Here is a 16,716-nt window from a genome sequence, read left to right on the forward strand (position 1 = left end):
ATAAGGTAAACGACAATCACTACACTAAAAGTTAGTGAACGAGTCTAAAGTGTAATCGTAACACTAACAAATTGGTAGAGGTTAGACGTTTCAAGCACTTTGTAGCTTCTAAAGGGGATCTTTAGTCTAATCAATCAATTTAATCTCTCAATTGTTCAAGGGTATCTTCAGCTCAGAGGTTTTGTTGCTCACTTGGTCAAGCTTCTTCTTCGCATTAATGATTTTCTAGGTAGATTCTAAATGTTGAATCGCAAGCTTAACCTCCACAGCCTCACACTCCTTCACTCGGAGGAGGCTTTGCGTTTCTTTTTTTTTTAAATTTGACACTGTTTTATTTAGCTACCAGCCTCTTGAAAGAAAACATAATGAAAGGAATTTTTATGTGGACTTTTATGTTTATTTCGTAAATAATGGGTGGTATTAGTAAGGGTATTCTGGGCATTTCATGCTCTAATAAAAATAAATTAAAAAATTCTAAAATTAGATGATAGATTTGATTCATAAATATTTTTTAAAGTATGATTAAGTAATATACATTATGTGATATTTCTGAAAATCTAAGATTTAGTCACCGTATTTCATTACATCGTAAAAGATATATATTGATATAACCCAAGTAAAATATATATGCTATTTTTTCAAATTAAAATTACAAATAATTTTTTTATATTGTAAATTGTTGATGTCGTATAATAAATAACAATTGTCTCGATGATTACACAACAAAGACCATTAGGCTCAATAATATATTGAATACAAAGATCGGATTATTTTTATAGATGAATTTCAATACAAGAAGCAACTGTTACAAATGGATTCGATGCAAAGGTGAAGTATTTATGGAAAGTGGTACAGCGCGGGTATAATTTGCGAGTGAGTGTTCCGCCTTCCTTCATGGGAGTCTCCTGCTACTATAGCAATTTTGTTGTAAGCTTTATTAAGCTTGTCGTCCTCTTTAAATCTATCGGGGTCATCTTCTCGGTATTTTCGCAGCTTTCTTCTTCTGATTAAAGCTTCGATTGCTTCTTTTTCATACCTATCTCTGACATGTTTTTGGCTTTCTTAGACCTATCTTATGTGTCAACGATCTCTTTTCCCGACCTTCGGTGAAGGAGATCGTCTTCGGGTGTCACAATTGTGATGCGAACTGTGGCGCGCCTAGCTTTGATCTGCTTTTCCAGTTCCTCGTTCTTCTTCTCCAGTTGTGTCAAACGCTCTTGCATCTCTTTGAATACTTCTGGTAGACTTGGCAGTGAGAGCATCTCTGCGATTTCTTCAGCTATCAGTGGGAGAGTCATGTTGTTCGATTTGCTCGCGCTCGTCACACCGAAGATCACCTTCCAATCGGACCTTGGCGCTGCCAACGAACTCGCCATCGAACTTCAACAGGTGAACCCCTTCTTCTAACGCCAAATTGTCGATGTCAAAAAATAAATACAACAATTGTCTCGATGATTACACAACGACCGATTATGATCAATAATATGTTAAATGTAAAGATCAGATTATTCTTATATTAGACGAATCTCAATACAATAAGCTAACTGTTACAAAAGGATTCGATCCAAAGGTGAAGCAATTATGGGAAGTGGTGCAACGCGGATATAATTTGCGAGTGAGTGTTCCGCCTTTTTTCATGAGAGTCTCGGGCTTCAAGTGTGAACGTGAGTTGATCAAACTTACGTTCCAGGCAACTATTTCGTAACCGTTTCGATCGTATGATATCTCCCAAGTTAACCGTTTGTAAGTTACTCGGACGGTTTCGGACGCTTATGAAGTCATTGTAAACTTATCATTTGACTAGTCTTTAATATATAAAGAGCTTCTCCAATGTTTGTTTGTAAGTTACTCGGACGGTTTCGGACGCTTATGAAGCCATTGTAAACTTATCATTTGACTAGTCTTTAATATATAAAGAGCTTCTCTAATGTTTATGGTTCTGTTAGTTGATATTCGGAACTTAACTTATATTCTTAATCTCTTAATCGTTTATCGCATATTTCCCACCTAGCACTCATTCATGCTCGGTGTTTTATCCATTCGTTGTAATGAAATTCCAATCCGAACATAAATAATTATTAAAATAAATAAAATTATTAAAAGTAAATTTGTATCATAAATGTTTAGAAAAATGAGCTAAATAAATATGTAAACGGTGAGAACAATATTTTATGAGATTAAAATATTTTGATCGGTATTTAAATTATTATAAATGTCAAATTATCTATCGCCACATTAATGAATATAACATGCCTTCTTGCAGGAAGTAGTTAATTACCTAACTTGACGCTATACTCTAGAAGGATGATCCTATAATAGAAAATTAGGAAAGTATCTTGATTTATAAATTTTAGCAATTAACGATGGCTGGTTATTGATGATTCTCCTTTAATAATATAATATCTTTCGCATTTCTTCTTCGGTAGTAACTTCAATCCCACAATTGATGTAGAATAGAGCTTTTTGTATCGTGTTTAGTTCTTATTATGGGAAAACAGGTGTTCTGATCCCCATCTCATTAAATATTAAAAAATTATAAATATTACAATAAACAAATTTCCCAGAAAGAATCACGTGTATATGGTGTACCCTCGTCCCTCGCCAACAAGTGGGACTCCGTTGATCAGAGATTATACGTTGAGCGTGTGTATTTTAGATTCATAAGGTTATTATTATTGCAACTAATTACAGAAATGCAGTCAGGAATATCATACACACGTTTCAAATGCAGAAACGATCCGAATGTGGATATCGATATAAAGCCCCAAATCAACCTTTCATTACTCGCATCTATGCATATGGAATACTGACACCAACCCAAAGCAAATACACACTCGTACAGTCGTACTTCTCATAAATCACATACAGACACCATAGAACCTCTATATCTTTTAACGAACGCGAAGTTATGGCTCGAATCGACAACTCTAACCTGAGATCGCGATGGACTTCACATCAGGCTTCTTGACCTCTGTTTTCGGGACCGTAACGGTCAGAACTCCGTTCTCCATGGAAGCTTTGATCTCCTCCATCTTCGCGTTCTCCGGAAGCCTGAACCGCCTCTGGAACTTCCCGCTGCTGCGCTCGACTCGGTGCCACGTGTCGGTCTTCTCTTCCTTCTCGAAGCTTCTCTCTCCGCTGATGTGAAGCACGCGATCGTCTTCAACCTCGACTTTGACCTCCTCTTTCTTCAGCCCCGGCAGATCCGCCCGGAACTCGTGAGCCTCCGGAGTCTCTTTCCAGTCCACGCGAGCGTTCACAATCGCCGAATTCTCGCGGGAAAGCTCCGGAAAATTGGCAGCCAAAGGGAAGTCCCTGAATGGGTCCCACACGTCGAGTGAGAATGGGTCGACGGTGCCGGATCGTCGGCCGCGGAAGAAGCTCGGAATCAGAGACATTTCTAACTCGGAATTAGACGAAAGTTAGTAGAGGAATAATTGCTTGATAGTGCGTTTTGTGTGTGATAGACTGATAGTGTTTATTTATGGTTTGATCTAATATTTGGACGAGTGGGCTATATATACATAGGGGACGAAGTTTCTGGGGAGTTCTGGCGGTTACGACTTGTCGTTCGAAGAGAAGACGAGAGAGTTCTACACTATTCGCGACCCATACCCACACCGTAAATAGCAAGCCATAATGAATGCTTTTCGAAATTTCATGAAATTTCATCAACCTTCTAGATAATAGATTATTTGCTGCGAATAGAATACCAAATAACTGTAATGACCAACGGAAAAATCATTTCGTTACTCAACACAGTTGACGATGAAAGTGGGAACTACCTCACATGCTAAATGGCATCGACACACAATTCCAATTTTTTTAAGCCCCCAATATCTTGTTATTTTTTTTGTAAGAAATTTCAATTTTGCCTCCTAAATTATATGGTTTGTAACAACTTCTATCTTTTTTTTTTAGAAATTGTCCTATTTGCCACTCTTTTGATAACTTTTTCCCACATTCCACTAAAACCTTAATTTGTCCCAAAATGCCACCATGACAAGAGTAAAAATTCAAGTTTGCCCTTCACTATCTATTTTCTTTACAAATTGGCAGACATCTTTACTCACCCATTTTCTCCCGAAATGAAGACCGATTAATAGGTGAGTCTCAGTCAATCTCTCTCCTTCGTCAATCTCTTCTCTCTTTCTCGTCCAGTACATCTAGGTCTCAGTCTATCTCTCTTCCAGTCCATCTCTTCTGTCTGTCGTCCAGATCTTCTCTCTCTCTCTCCCTCATCTCGTCCAAGCTCTCTCGTCCAGATCTCCTCTCTCTCTCCCTCGCTCTCCCGCATCTCGTCCAAGCTGAGAAAACTCGTGACCACGGCTCAAAAAATTTGTCGGAGGAGCTCAGTTATTGTCGGAGGAGCATTCCGACAAAAAAAAAAAAGAAGTTGCAATCCACGAAATAAAACCCTAGGTTCGTTTTTTTTTTCATTTTCTGGGTATAAAAAAGCTTTTCGTCTTGAAATAATGAAGATGACGAAATAAAACCCTAGGTTCGTTCGTTTTTGTTGTTTAAAAGCATGGGTTTGTTATAGGTATGTTATGTGATTTTTGAAGATGACGTTCTTATTTGTTGACATATATGTCAACAATGTTGACATCTATGTGAAGGGATTGTTGACATCTAAAGTCAACATTGTTGACATTTGAATGCTTTTTTTGTGGCCTGAAGTTTTCTAGTTATTCATTTGCTTGCATTACATGATGGTGAGTTTTTGTTCTACAACTAATGAACGTTGTTGACTCTAATATTGTCAAAAATATGCAGAAATGTCAAAAAAACACTCCATTGAATCTCCGGTGACAAACTATGACGACTTCGAGCCCCGAAAGAGAAAATGTTCTAAAAATGAGGTACATTTTGATGCCAAGCAAAGCTGATTTTTTGTTATTATTTTTTATGATTGTAGACATTCATACCTATAATTGTAGACAATTACTAAAATTGTAGTCAATTGATGTTAATAAGGCAAGCGGATCGGAACTCGGTGATGCACAACTCACGGAGTTTCAAATGAGCCAGGCTGAGTACATATGGTACTTGGATACTTTTTGTAGTGAAACTGAATCGGGTCCGATCATGTGTCTCGAAAGTGTTATGAAAGAAATCATCGGAGACGACTGGGAGACTCAGTTGAAGAAAAAAAAGAGATTTTATGGAAGTCGTGCCCAAGGGGACACAACTGTTTATGCTGAAAACACAGAGAGAAGAACTTCTCTATTATAGGAGGATGAGGATCAACAAGAAATTACTCTGACGATGAATTTCTCACATCATTGGTCTAAACTTCGTAATATTTATATTTTTGTATGGGTTTTTGTATGACTTGAATGCTTGAAACTGCTTAATATGTCTATTTACACTATGTTTTATATATGTGTAATGATGTGAATTGCATGCCTAAGTGAAGAACTAAATTTAAACTCATCTCGCCGGTAATTTGAAGACTGCTTTTAAGGGGATTTCGAAGGATGTGAAGTGGAAATTTTACGGTGCCGCAAAGGCATACACGATGAGTGAATGGGAAAGTTACATACCATAATCATTAAAGTACCATAATTTTTACAAAAAACTAAGATTAAGTTAAAGTTTTACATACCATAATCATTAAAGTACCATAATTTCAACAAAAACTGATATTAAATAAATAAGAGTTTATGAATCAATTTAGCTCATTCATCCTTGTCAACCAACCCTGAAAAACTGAAATTATGGTCTACAATGTTCCCTTCGGGAACAAATCTCGACCAACCCTGAAAATAAAGATTATCAGATAAGGAAATGATATGAGAATCAAGAAATAAAAACAATAAATTGTTGACATCTATGTCCACATTGTAGACATAGATGTCCACATTGTAGACATAGATGTCCACATTGTAGACATCATTGTCCACTGTGTCCACATTGTAGACATAGATGTCTACATTGTAGACATCATTGTCCACTGTTGATATAGATTTCTACAATGTCTACAATGTTGACATATATGTCTACAATGTTGACATCGTCGATGTCAACATTGTTGATATCTATTCAGAGACAAATACAAGACCGATTCCCATGTTCAGAGACAAATATTCCAACAAGTATTCAGAGACAAAATCACCAAAAAATATTCAGAGACGAACCGATTCTCATGTTCAGAGACTAATATTCCGAAATATCAAGAAAATTTCATCAACAACACTAACCCATAATTTCATCAACAACACTAACCCAAAATAAATCAATAAAATCGAAATAAATCAAGAGAATAACTGTTAGGGATTTTGGATCAAAGACTAACCTTTAAAGTTCCCATTTTTGTACGGGGTTTTTTGGGAACCAGTTCTTCCTCTTCCGTGTCGGACGAACTCGCCGTACTCCGACGCGGGGGTGATGAGTTTGAGTCCGCCATTTTTCTTCTCGATGTTAGGGGTTCGGGTGAGAAGTGATGGGTTTGAGTGGGTTGAGAAATGAGAGTTACTGTAGAGACGAAATGGGTGAAGGGCAAACTTGACTTTTTACTCTTGTCATTGTGGCATTTTGGGACAAATTAAGGTTTTAGTGGAATGTGGGAAAAAAAATTATCAAAAGAGTGGCAAATAGGGCAATTTCTCTTCTTTTTTTATTAGCTTTTTCAAAACTCACCCTTCCGTCAATTTATTTGACAGAATTTGACACATCACAATATAAACGAATTAAGAGAATAGCTAGCCAATTGTAATCATTAGAATACCGAATATATACTTAATTTTCAATATCAATTTTAATCAATAGAATACCAAATTTAATATACATAATTTTTTTATCCCAAAACTCATCTTTTTAAGATGGTTTGAAAGTCGTCGATGAACTTTCCCGCCACAACCCTATCGTTGAATCGAACAAGCTAAATCAGAGCCCAAACCTTTTTTTTTTTTTTTTTTTTTTTTTCTGATGTGCTTGCGGAGAAGCTCGGCGTTCACAAAAACCGCATGGTTAGATATGTCCATGTCCTGCAAAATCACATATTCGAACAAAAAAAAATTAAATCGCGTGACAATTGCAAAAAGAAAAAAAGAACCTCCAAAACTTTGCCCAGTGACAATGAAACCCTTGTACATCAGCCCACCATCTGCTTAGATACATCATGTTTGGGTCTTTTATACCCTACACTAGTACAAAAAATAGCAATAGGTGCGACTTTTTTCGCACCTGAAAGTCAATTTTCGCACCCAATGATACCTATGGGTGCGACTTTATGTGCGATTTTTTCGCACCCGAAAGTCCGCACCTAATGATTTTAGGTGCGAAAAGTCGCACCCGAAAGTCATGACTTTCGGGTGCGACATTTAGGTGCGACTTTTCGCACCCAACATCGCACCCAAATTGGACAAAAAGCTCAACCGAAAGTTGGTGGGAAGGGCATTGGGTGCGACTTTTCGCACCCAAAAATTTGGCGAGAAGAGCATTGGGTGCGAAAAGTCGCACCCAATGCCCTTCCCGCCAACTTTTGGGTGCGAAAAGTCGCACCTGATAGTTTGGTATATCTTTTTGAAATGTTTTTTTTACGTTTTTCCTTTAATTTTTCTGCAGCAAAACAAGTTACAAACAACTTCAAAACAGGCTAAAACAAATAAAAAAAACAACAGTAATTTTTCATTACAAATGTCATTATCATTCATCAACAAGCATCCTAACATATTCATTGATAAACAAACATCCAAACCTAATTCGACAACTCGCAAATTGTTACTTTAATATTAACCTATCTCAGAAGGTTACATAAGCCCAAAACGCAAAGACAATTACTCTCCCTTGTTTTAAATGTGTAGCGTCTCTGCAAAAACAACATAATTACAAAATCCATGAGGCTGTGTTGAAGACTAAAAAATAAACCTTGGCATAAAAAGAATTAAATGAACAAATCAAAATCAAGATCATGTATATAATACATAAACAAGAATGAAATGAACAACGAGTGGGCTTGATGCGGACATCGAGCGGGCTTTGACGTTCCCCGAATGCTCGGAGAAGTGGCGACTTTGAGGCGGCGTATCTTTTGACTCGAACATCAGTTTTCCTATTCGCGCCACTTGTTTCGAAGCTACGGACGTTTTCGAGTCTACTTTTCGCCGACCTTTCAGGCCTAAAAACGCTGTTTAACTGCCTTTATTTCGAGTTTAAGTTTAGAGTTTAATTGTGTGTTTATTTAGTGTCTTTTGAGTTGTTTGTCCTTTGATTTTTCCCGACTTTTGGGATTCTTTTGTGGTGTTTTTAAGCCTCGTTTTCATATTGTAAGAGGCAGACTTTTTAAATTTAATTTCAATTAACAATTTAATTAACTACTAGACTAATTATACTAATTACAATTAATCTAAAGTAATTAAAAATACATAATTAAAAGGGCTGCAAGAGGCTAAACCTGCAGGGCGGGGCTTGAGCACGGCGAGGCTGCGAGAGGCAGGAGGAGCACGGCGGGGCTGTGACGGAGCTGGAGCACGGCACGGCACGGCGCAGCAGAGCTGGAGGCGGGGCTGTGACGGAGCTGGAGCACGGCACAGCACGGCGCAGCAGAGCTGGAGGCGGGGCTTGAGCACGGCGAGGCTGCGAGAGGCAGGAGGAGCACGGCGGGGCTGCGACGGAGCTGGAGCATGGCACGGCACACAGAGCTGTGTTCTTGTACCCAACCAAGACAATAATTCAATCCAAAATCAAAAGTCTTAAACAAATTATCACAGCCTCAAAACAACAATACATATCCAGAATTCTTAACCACAAACCAAAGATTTCACACGGCCAAGAGTAACGAAATACACTAAATTCGTCCAAAAATTAATCAACACTCAAACAGCCATTTCCAATCAATACCCAAACACTTAATGAGCCACAAAACATCACAGAATCATCAATCAAACTTCACAAATAAAAAAACCCCAAAAACTCGGGTTCTTTAACCCTAGTTCATCCCAAAATTCGGTCAATCATACCAAAACCAAGAAATTCGAAATCAATTGACAAACTCAAGACATCAACATCAATAATCAAGCTCCAACATCATCTAAAGACGGCCAATTCCACAGATTTCAACCCGGAACCAAAACACCCAAAAATTCAAACCAAGAACCCTAGCTTCGAATTTTAATCCAAGGAAGAGAAATTCTCACCTCAAACCAAGGAATTTCTCGTTCCCACAGCTTCCTCGTCCTCTTCCCGATGGTTACCCCTTGCTCCGGCGCCTCAGCGATTCACGGCGGCGTCTTCTCTCCTCAGTTGGCGCGCGCGGTGGCGAATAGTCGGAGTTTAGCTGACCGGAAATTAAAGAGGAAGAAAAAAAGAAAGGGAGAGGAAACACACCTTAGGACGCTCGATGGTGGTGGTACCCGTCGGTGGTGGTCGGAGAGAGAGGCTCGGTGGAGAGGACGCTCGGAGTGGACTGGTGGTCGTGGTAGGAGAGAACTCGGAGAGAGAGAGAGAGAGGCTCGGAATTATGTTAAGAATGAATGAAAATCGAAGTGAAAATTTGTTTAATATCCTGACCTAGATGTCGCACCCAATGACGCTTTTGGATGCGACTTTGTCGCACCCAATGACCCGTGTCGGGACTTTTGGGTGCGAAAAAGTCGCACCCAATGCTATTTGTAAAAGAGGGGGAAAATTTGGCCGCTGAAAAATTTAGGACATTTGGGTGCGACTAAGTCGCACCTAATAGTTTTGATAAAGTATTGAGTGCGACTAAGTCGCACCCAAAAGTTTTGACGGACTTTTGGGTGCGAAAAGTCGCATCCAAAGTTAAAAGAATTAGCGAAAATTTTCCAATGCTTGTTTGAGTTTTGGGTGCGAAAAGTCGCACCTGAAAGCATCATTTGGTGCGAATTTTGGGTGCGAAAAGTCGCACCCGAATGTCTTCCGCACCGGAAAACAGTATTTGTAGTAGTGCTACCGGTTCTAACTTACGGCTCAAAGCTTTTTCTGATGGTGACTGGGCCACATGCCAAGACTCAAGACGTTCGATCACAGGATTCTGTGTATTCTTGAGTGATTCATTGGTCTCTTGGAAGTCCAAGAAATAAACTGCAGTATCCGGATATTCAGTTGAGGTTGAGTATCGTGCTCTAACTGCTCTGGTTGCAACAATTGTTGATTGACTTGGGTGTTAAGCAATCCTCAAAGACTCTTTTGTGATAATAAGGCAACAATCCATATTGCATCCAATCCGGCGTTTCATGAGCGTACTAAGCACATTGAAATTGACTGCCATTTTGTGCGTCATCATCTTCATTATGGTGCCTTAAAGTTGCTTCCAGTTCGGACTCGTCAACAACTCGCTGAAGCTTTGGACAGCGTTCTCGATTAAGTTAAAGCTGAAGCTTGTTAGTCTGATTTTGTGAGGATTCTCGTTGGCTGATTGATTTAACTCATTTTTATTTGTTTTCTCAGTCTATTGCTTCATGTGTAGGAAATTGAGAAAAACTTGAAGTGTTGTTTTGATATCCTAATAAGTAGTAGTGGTGATGTTTTGAACTCATTTACTTTTGAGTTGTTTTTATCTTTGTTGTAATTATTATTTTGTTTGAATTGACATGCTGGTATAAAAAAAATTTGTATTCGTTATTCATTTTTAAAGTCTTCTTCAGGGATTTAGAGTCGTTTTTTACAAAAATCTGGAGACATTTATAAAACGTCTTAAAAAATAGAGAAATTGTCTCATTTGTCACCAATTTCATAACATTTTCTCACTTTTCACCAAAATACTAATTTGGCCCAAAATGCCACCATCTATGTCAACAATGTTGACATCTATTTTTGCCATTCACTATTAGATGTCAACATTATTGACATAGATGGTGACATTTTGGACCAAATTAGTCTTTTGGTGAAAAGTGGAAAAATGTTATGAAATTGTTGGCAAATTGAGACAATTTCTCTAAAAAATATGGATATTTTTATTAAGAACTTTCTGAGATTTCGCGCAAAATTAAAGAATTTTGTGACCGATTTGTATTACAATCTTTTTCTCAATTTATGTAATTATAGATGTTCGGAATTTTGGTGAAGTGTCATGAAATGAAATTGATAATAGAGAAATTGCCCCATTTGTCACCGATTTCATAACATTTTCCCACTTTCCACCAAAACACTAATTTGTCTCAAAATGCCACCATCTATGTCAACAATGTTGACATCTATTTTTGTCATTCACTATGAGATGTCAACATTGTTGACATAAATATCAACAATGTTGACATCTCGGTGGTATTTTGGGACAAATTAGTGTTTTGGTGGAAAGTGAGAAAATGTTATGAAATTGGTGACAAATTGGGCAATTTCTCTTGATAATATTATGTCAATATCTCAAACCTTAAATGATATTTCCGATTGACTATCAAAATTATGTGGAATTCGGCATGTTGATTCAACCAACCAGCCAGATTACAGCACGGATCCTGTGCCATTTCATTGTAAGCCATATATAATCATACGATACTTAAGGTCAATCAATTTTTCTTGCCCATATATAATGCCGATACAAAATCCCACTCTTTATAAGTAAAGAAATGATAAAAGAGAGATTTCCAATATATGAAATAAAATAAAAATATCTTGCGTTAGCTTTTTATAAATAAATAATAAAAATTGCGCAAAATTTGGCAAGGGCTACAAAAGGCCTACTGAAACCATACCTCACGGAAAGAAGATATGTCACAGCCGTTTTGACTCTTTCAGCAGCAAATAATTAATGTACAAGAACCGCAATAATCACCAACCATTATTTCTGGAACTCCTACCACCACCATTGCTACCTCCGTTTGGGTAACCAATCCATGGAAATTCTTTAGTTCTGGAATTTCTAGAACGACTGCTCTGAAACCGATTGTACCCTTGTTCATGGTATTCTTGGTTCCCATACGGATAATGGGTCCAATTATTATACGAAGAGGGAGTTGATCCGTAACCGCCGTTGCTCGTATAAGGCGTTCTATTACCATTGGGTGACCTCCAATCATTGCTGTAATTCTTTCGGTCGTACGAATAGTCTCCCGGGTCCTCTGTTATCCAACCACCTCGTTGTTTCGGCTTCCTAGGTGTGGTATAGCTGCTTTCTTCGTGCTGGGTTTTCTTCTTCTTATGACCGCCCTTACCGAGATCGTGAGGCGCGGACTTGTGTCCCTTATCATGTCTATGTTCTCGGTGTGGTTTCAAAGCCGGAGTTGATGGTTCCCGATTTCTCTTCCCATTCTACAAAGTTAGATTAAGTCGGTTCATACCAGAAGTGACTGATAAAATTCATATTCGCAATATATACCGGGCAGATAATGCTATTAACACATACCTTTGAAGAACTTTTGGTGCACTCCCGAGCAAAATGACCTTCTTCGCCACACTTAAAACAAGAACTAACTTGATCCATATTTGAAGCTTCTCCCCCTCTTTTCCTTGTACACGACTGTATAAAAAAAAGAGTTATGTGAAATAACAATTTGTAAAATGCAAAACCATAAATGCATACGGGAAGCTAAATTCGTTCACAATAATCAAGATGGACATTAGTGTGTCCAAAATATACGACACTGCAAGCGAAAAGAAAGCTTGAAAAGATAGCTGATATGAAATCCGAGAAATCATCTTCAAACAAATTCAGTAACAAAAATAAAACTTTTAATCATTTGTCATATGCTAGAGGCCTCGTCCTAGGAAGAAAAAGTCATTATCATGACCACATTATCATTACTTACCAAGCCAGTATGTCCCATTTGACCACATCTGTAACAAGAAACTTCTTTTGGGCAAGAATCCACATAATTAGCACAGCATAAATGTCCAAGCTTCTTGCACACATAACAGCATATTTCCTGCTTAAGATCCCATAGATGAAGTGCACAGTGAGAAACAAAAGTTAAATTATATAATACATTAATATCACATACGATACAACATATCATAACAACCTTAAGATCTTCAAGGTCATAATCACTTCGACATGAAAACATATCATGACCGCTGTCTCCACACTTCAGACATATCTTTGATGTTGCTGATATGCTTTTGTACTTATCTGGACAGTCTTTAGCACGGTGTCCAGTTTTCTTGCAGATATAACAATCTTGTCCCTGCGGTATATGATAATTCATTTCAGTTCAAGGATAGAGAAATCACTAAAAGAACGCAAAACATTTAATGGGAATTCTTATCATGAAGCCATGCTCTTAACAAAAAGAAGTTTATATCCATAGTCAAAATCGTAATAAATCAATGCAAATCTATCTCGAGATCGCACAAGAAGTTGAGAGGGGGAGAAGGACACAACAAGGCATGCAAGTAAGACAAATGGACTACACAGAACTGTTTTTTACTCGAAAAAACTGTACCTATTACCAAGAAAAATCAGCACTTCTTTTTATTAGAAAACTTAATCAACTCAACCAAATCTAACAAAGCAACACCAAACTGAAATTACACAGTTGGATTAGCATCATGTGAAGATAAGTAAAAAAGGGAAGTTGCTGAACTCAAGCAAGTGGGCCTTAAAATTTATCGCACAGCATCAGATTCAGAAGGTTCAGTATAAATAATTCAGTAACCATAACATGGGTGGTCAACAACTGTTTATTTCACTAAAATTTCAAAACACAAATTATTTTGAAATAAAATTTAGGGAAAGAACCTTAGTGCATTGCTTCACATTGTGCTCGAGACTCCCACAGACGAAGCAGGGCTTAATCCGCCGGGCTGACGTGCAATTCACAGCAGTGTGACCCTCTTCGCCGCAGTTATAGCACGCTCCCCAACTACTATCAGGAGGATCAAAATATCTCGGCCCACGCTGTTAACAAACACATAAAAATAAGAGCCAAACTAAGCATTTGATATAATTTCTTCAGCTTTCTATCATTATCCCAGGATGATAACAATAAGAACAAACAAACTAACCAGCAGCTTTCGGAGTACAAGATTGTCTGTATCCTTCGCTGGATTTGATTCCACGGCCACAGATATTTCTCCGACCGTCTGAGGTTTATCTTCTTCGTTGTTGATAACAATGACCTAATTTGAAATCAAAGCAAAAATATACATTGAATATGCTTTTCTTTTAAACACTATAAACATAGATTTTATCTTTAAATCGAATTATATAACCAGAGAAACAGCTATAGCAGCAGCAAATACTCACATCCTTGTCTTCGATTTCGGTCTTCTTCACCTTCTTCTTCTTAACTACCTTTTTTGTTGCGCTCTTCTTTGAACGCGAAGCACTAACTTTCGAGTCTTCGATACCAGCGCGCTCCGGTGAAGCGACGCCGTTTTCGTCGGGGAACAGTCTCGCAGCTCGCATCAACAGAGCCTTCTCGACGATTTGGAGGCTCAGGTCTTCGTTGGCCTCGTCGTCGCTCAAGACCACCGGTTTCGACGAGGAGCCTCGAAGTCGCTCGTTCTCTTCCACGGCATCGCGGTCCAGCCTCGATCTCCGCCTCTCTCTCCTGCTCATCGTCTAGGGTTCCGCTAGATCGCGTCGTCGTCGTCGTCGTCGTCGTCTTCTTGTCCCGTTAAATTAGGGTTTCGCGATATTTGGTGTTTCAGAGATCAATGGCCGAGATTTGCTCTGCTAATGAACCAAGTTCAATCAATTTATCCAGTCACGTTAAATGTTTGGTAAACCGTAAAACAAAGTAAGAAACTATAAGGTGTTTTTCTTTTAAAAATATTAGGTTTTTTTGTAAATAAAATTTAACAATCTGTTTTATATTGTTCGACTTCGAGTTTAAAAGCTACACACCTTATTGACAAGGGAGGAATTTTTCCGACTAAAATATTTCACCGTCAAAGTAGTCAAAACTAAAACTACAGGTGATGATATTGGCATTTGTATAGATAAAAATATTTAAAAATAAATTAGATACATCAAATTATATAGACCAAATTTTGCTAGTAAAAAATATTGTTTCTTCAAAATTTATATCAGCGTCGACTTCACAAAATAAATAGGCAATTTAACATTCATAAAGAAATTCAAGAGAAAACAAGGAAAAAAACTCGTCTAACAAAAAACTAAACAATTCGTATAAGCCACATCTCTCTGCCAAAAACAGCCGACCCTAAAAAAAACCCTAAAACAGAGTACATCCAGATCTAGATCTAGATCTCTCCCCTGGGGCCAAATCCGACGGAGACTTCGGTCACTGATTGGGTGTCTCTCGGCTCCGGGGGAGGAAGTACGGCGGATCTACACCGACAAAAGGAGTCAAGAGCAGTGTGGTGATGGAGGTTTTGTGTGACGGTTTGAGTTGTGATTTTTGTTGCAGCGCGGCTCTTCGGGGGCAGAGGCATGGCGGCTCGGTTCATCGACGACGGAGGCTTGTCTCCTCGGCGACGGCGGTGCGGCTCGTCTCCTCTGCGTCGGCGGTGCGCCTCGTCTCCTCGGCGACGGCGGTGCGGCTCGTCGCCTCGGCGAAGGCGGTGCGGCTCATCTCCTCTGCGTCGGCGGTGCGCCTCGGAGCCTCGGTGGCGAAGTGGCTCCGCTCCTCATCAACGGTGGTGCGGCTCGTCCCTCGGCGACGGCAGCGCGTCTCTGTGCCTCGACGACAGCGGAGGGGCTCGGCTCTTCGGCGACAGTGGGGCAGCGTGGTTCATCGGCAACAACAGCGTGACGTGGCTCTTCGTGGCCATCTTCCTCCCATCGTATCGGTGTTGACTCTCGTGTGTCGGACTCCGGTTTCGATTTTAGATTTTCTTTTCAGTCTCAGTATTAGTTTGTATGTGAAACTTTTAATTTATTGTTGTGATTTGCTTGTTTTGGCTTATTATGGAGGCGGATTAGCCGTTGTCTCCTTTGTCGTTTTGGATTTCCTGTTAGAGTTTTCTCTATGCAGGCAGAAGAATCATCTTCTTCTTGGTCACCGGATCAAGGTTGATTGGATTTCTCCATCATCCGTTATGGATATTTTGAAAGAGCCATTTATGTGCTCGATTTCTCTTGTGCTCATTGTTCTTCCTTTTGTCGGAAGTATGCACAAAATTGCGCGATTATCTGAACTTAGTGTTAGATTCACTCCGACTTAGGTTTGTTGTGTTCCTTGTACTAAGATGTAATTCTCCTGTATTTCTGGGTATTTTACCCATTTCTTAATGGAAATCCATTTCTATTCAAAAAAAAAAAAAAAAAAAAACATTCATAGTTCATAGTTCATGATACGCCGATACATAATATATCATGACTATCTCTTGTATTTTATTTTAAACTTGTAAAACAAAAAATCATATGAGAGTCGCAATAAAGCTGTCAAAAAGGCTGGATCGGGCCGGACCGACTCTTTATCTTCAAGCCCAAAAGAGATCCGAGCCCGACTCCGATCCAAAATCTTTTATTAGAAAGTCGGGTCGAACCTAAGAAAGAGGACCTTAGGCCCAACCCAGGATCAAGTCATCGACCCTCGGAGTTGAGGGTCGGGTCTGGGCCCATGCTTGAAAAGGGCTTAAGTTGTGCCTCGAAAAGTCCAAACTATAATCATAAAAAAATAATACAAAAAGATTTTTTAAAATAAAAAAAAAATACAATTTTAATCAAAACATCAAAAATGTGAGTAAAAAACTTTTATATCATTAATATAAAATTATGTATCAAAACTACTTTTCGTACATAAAAACATAATTTTGAATATATATATATATATATATATATTTTATTTAAAAAGGGGTGGGCACGAACCGGGCCTAATTAGGGTCCGAGGCCCGGGTTGGGCTTTT

The 16,716-nt window shown here is 38.7% G+C and overlaps 2 protein-coding genes across 3 annotated transcripts; both read right to left on the bottom strand.

The window, feature by feature from the left end:
• Positions 1–2,726: 2,726 nt before the first annotated feature.
• On the bottom strand, positions 2,727–3,500 carry LOC149381061 (18.5 kDa class I heat shock protein-like). Its single transcript, XM_089629952.1, has one exon. The coding sequence runs from the start codon at positions 3,396–3,398 to the stop codon at positions 2,928–2,930; it is 471 nt and encodes a 156-aa protein (XP_089486078.1). The 5' UTR covers positions 3,399–3,500; the 3' UTR covers positions 2,727–2,927.
• Positions 3,501–11,555: 8,055 nt separating this feature from the next.
• Positions 11,556–14,626, bottom strand: LOC149381062 (uncharacterized). 2 transcript variants are annotated; one of them, XM_089629950.1, is made up of 7 exons: positions 14,147–14,626; positions 13,906–14,019; positions 13,640–13,798; positions 12,924–13,085; positions 12,711–12,830; positions 12,308–12,421; positions 11,556–12,213 (listed from the first exon to the last, which is right to left on the bottom strand). In XM_089629950.1, exons 1-7 carry the CDS (start codon positions 14,459–14,461, stop codon positions 11,734–11,736), a joined length of 1,464 nt encoding a protein of 487 aa, XP_089486076.1. In that variant the 5' UTR covers positions 14,462–14,626; the 3' UTR covers positions 11,556–11,733. The 2 variants fall into 2 exon arrangements, with proteins under 2 accessions (XP_089486076.1, XP_089486077.1); XM_089629951.1 differs by having other exon boundaries at positions 12,711–12,827; positions 14,147–14,625.
• Between the last annotated feature and the right edge of the window lie 2,090 nt (positions 14,627–16,716).

The sequence above is a fragment of the Urtica dioica genome, chromosome 11 (genome assembly GCF_054948205.1).
Source record: "Urtica dioica subsp. dioica isolate 48M chromosome 11, U.dioica_male_clone48M_v1_H2, whole genome shotgun sequence".
Lineage (NCBI taxonomy): Eukaryota > Viridiplantae > Streptophyta > Magnoliopsida > Rosales > Urticaceae > Urtica > Urtica dioica.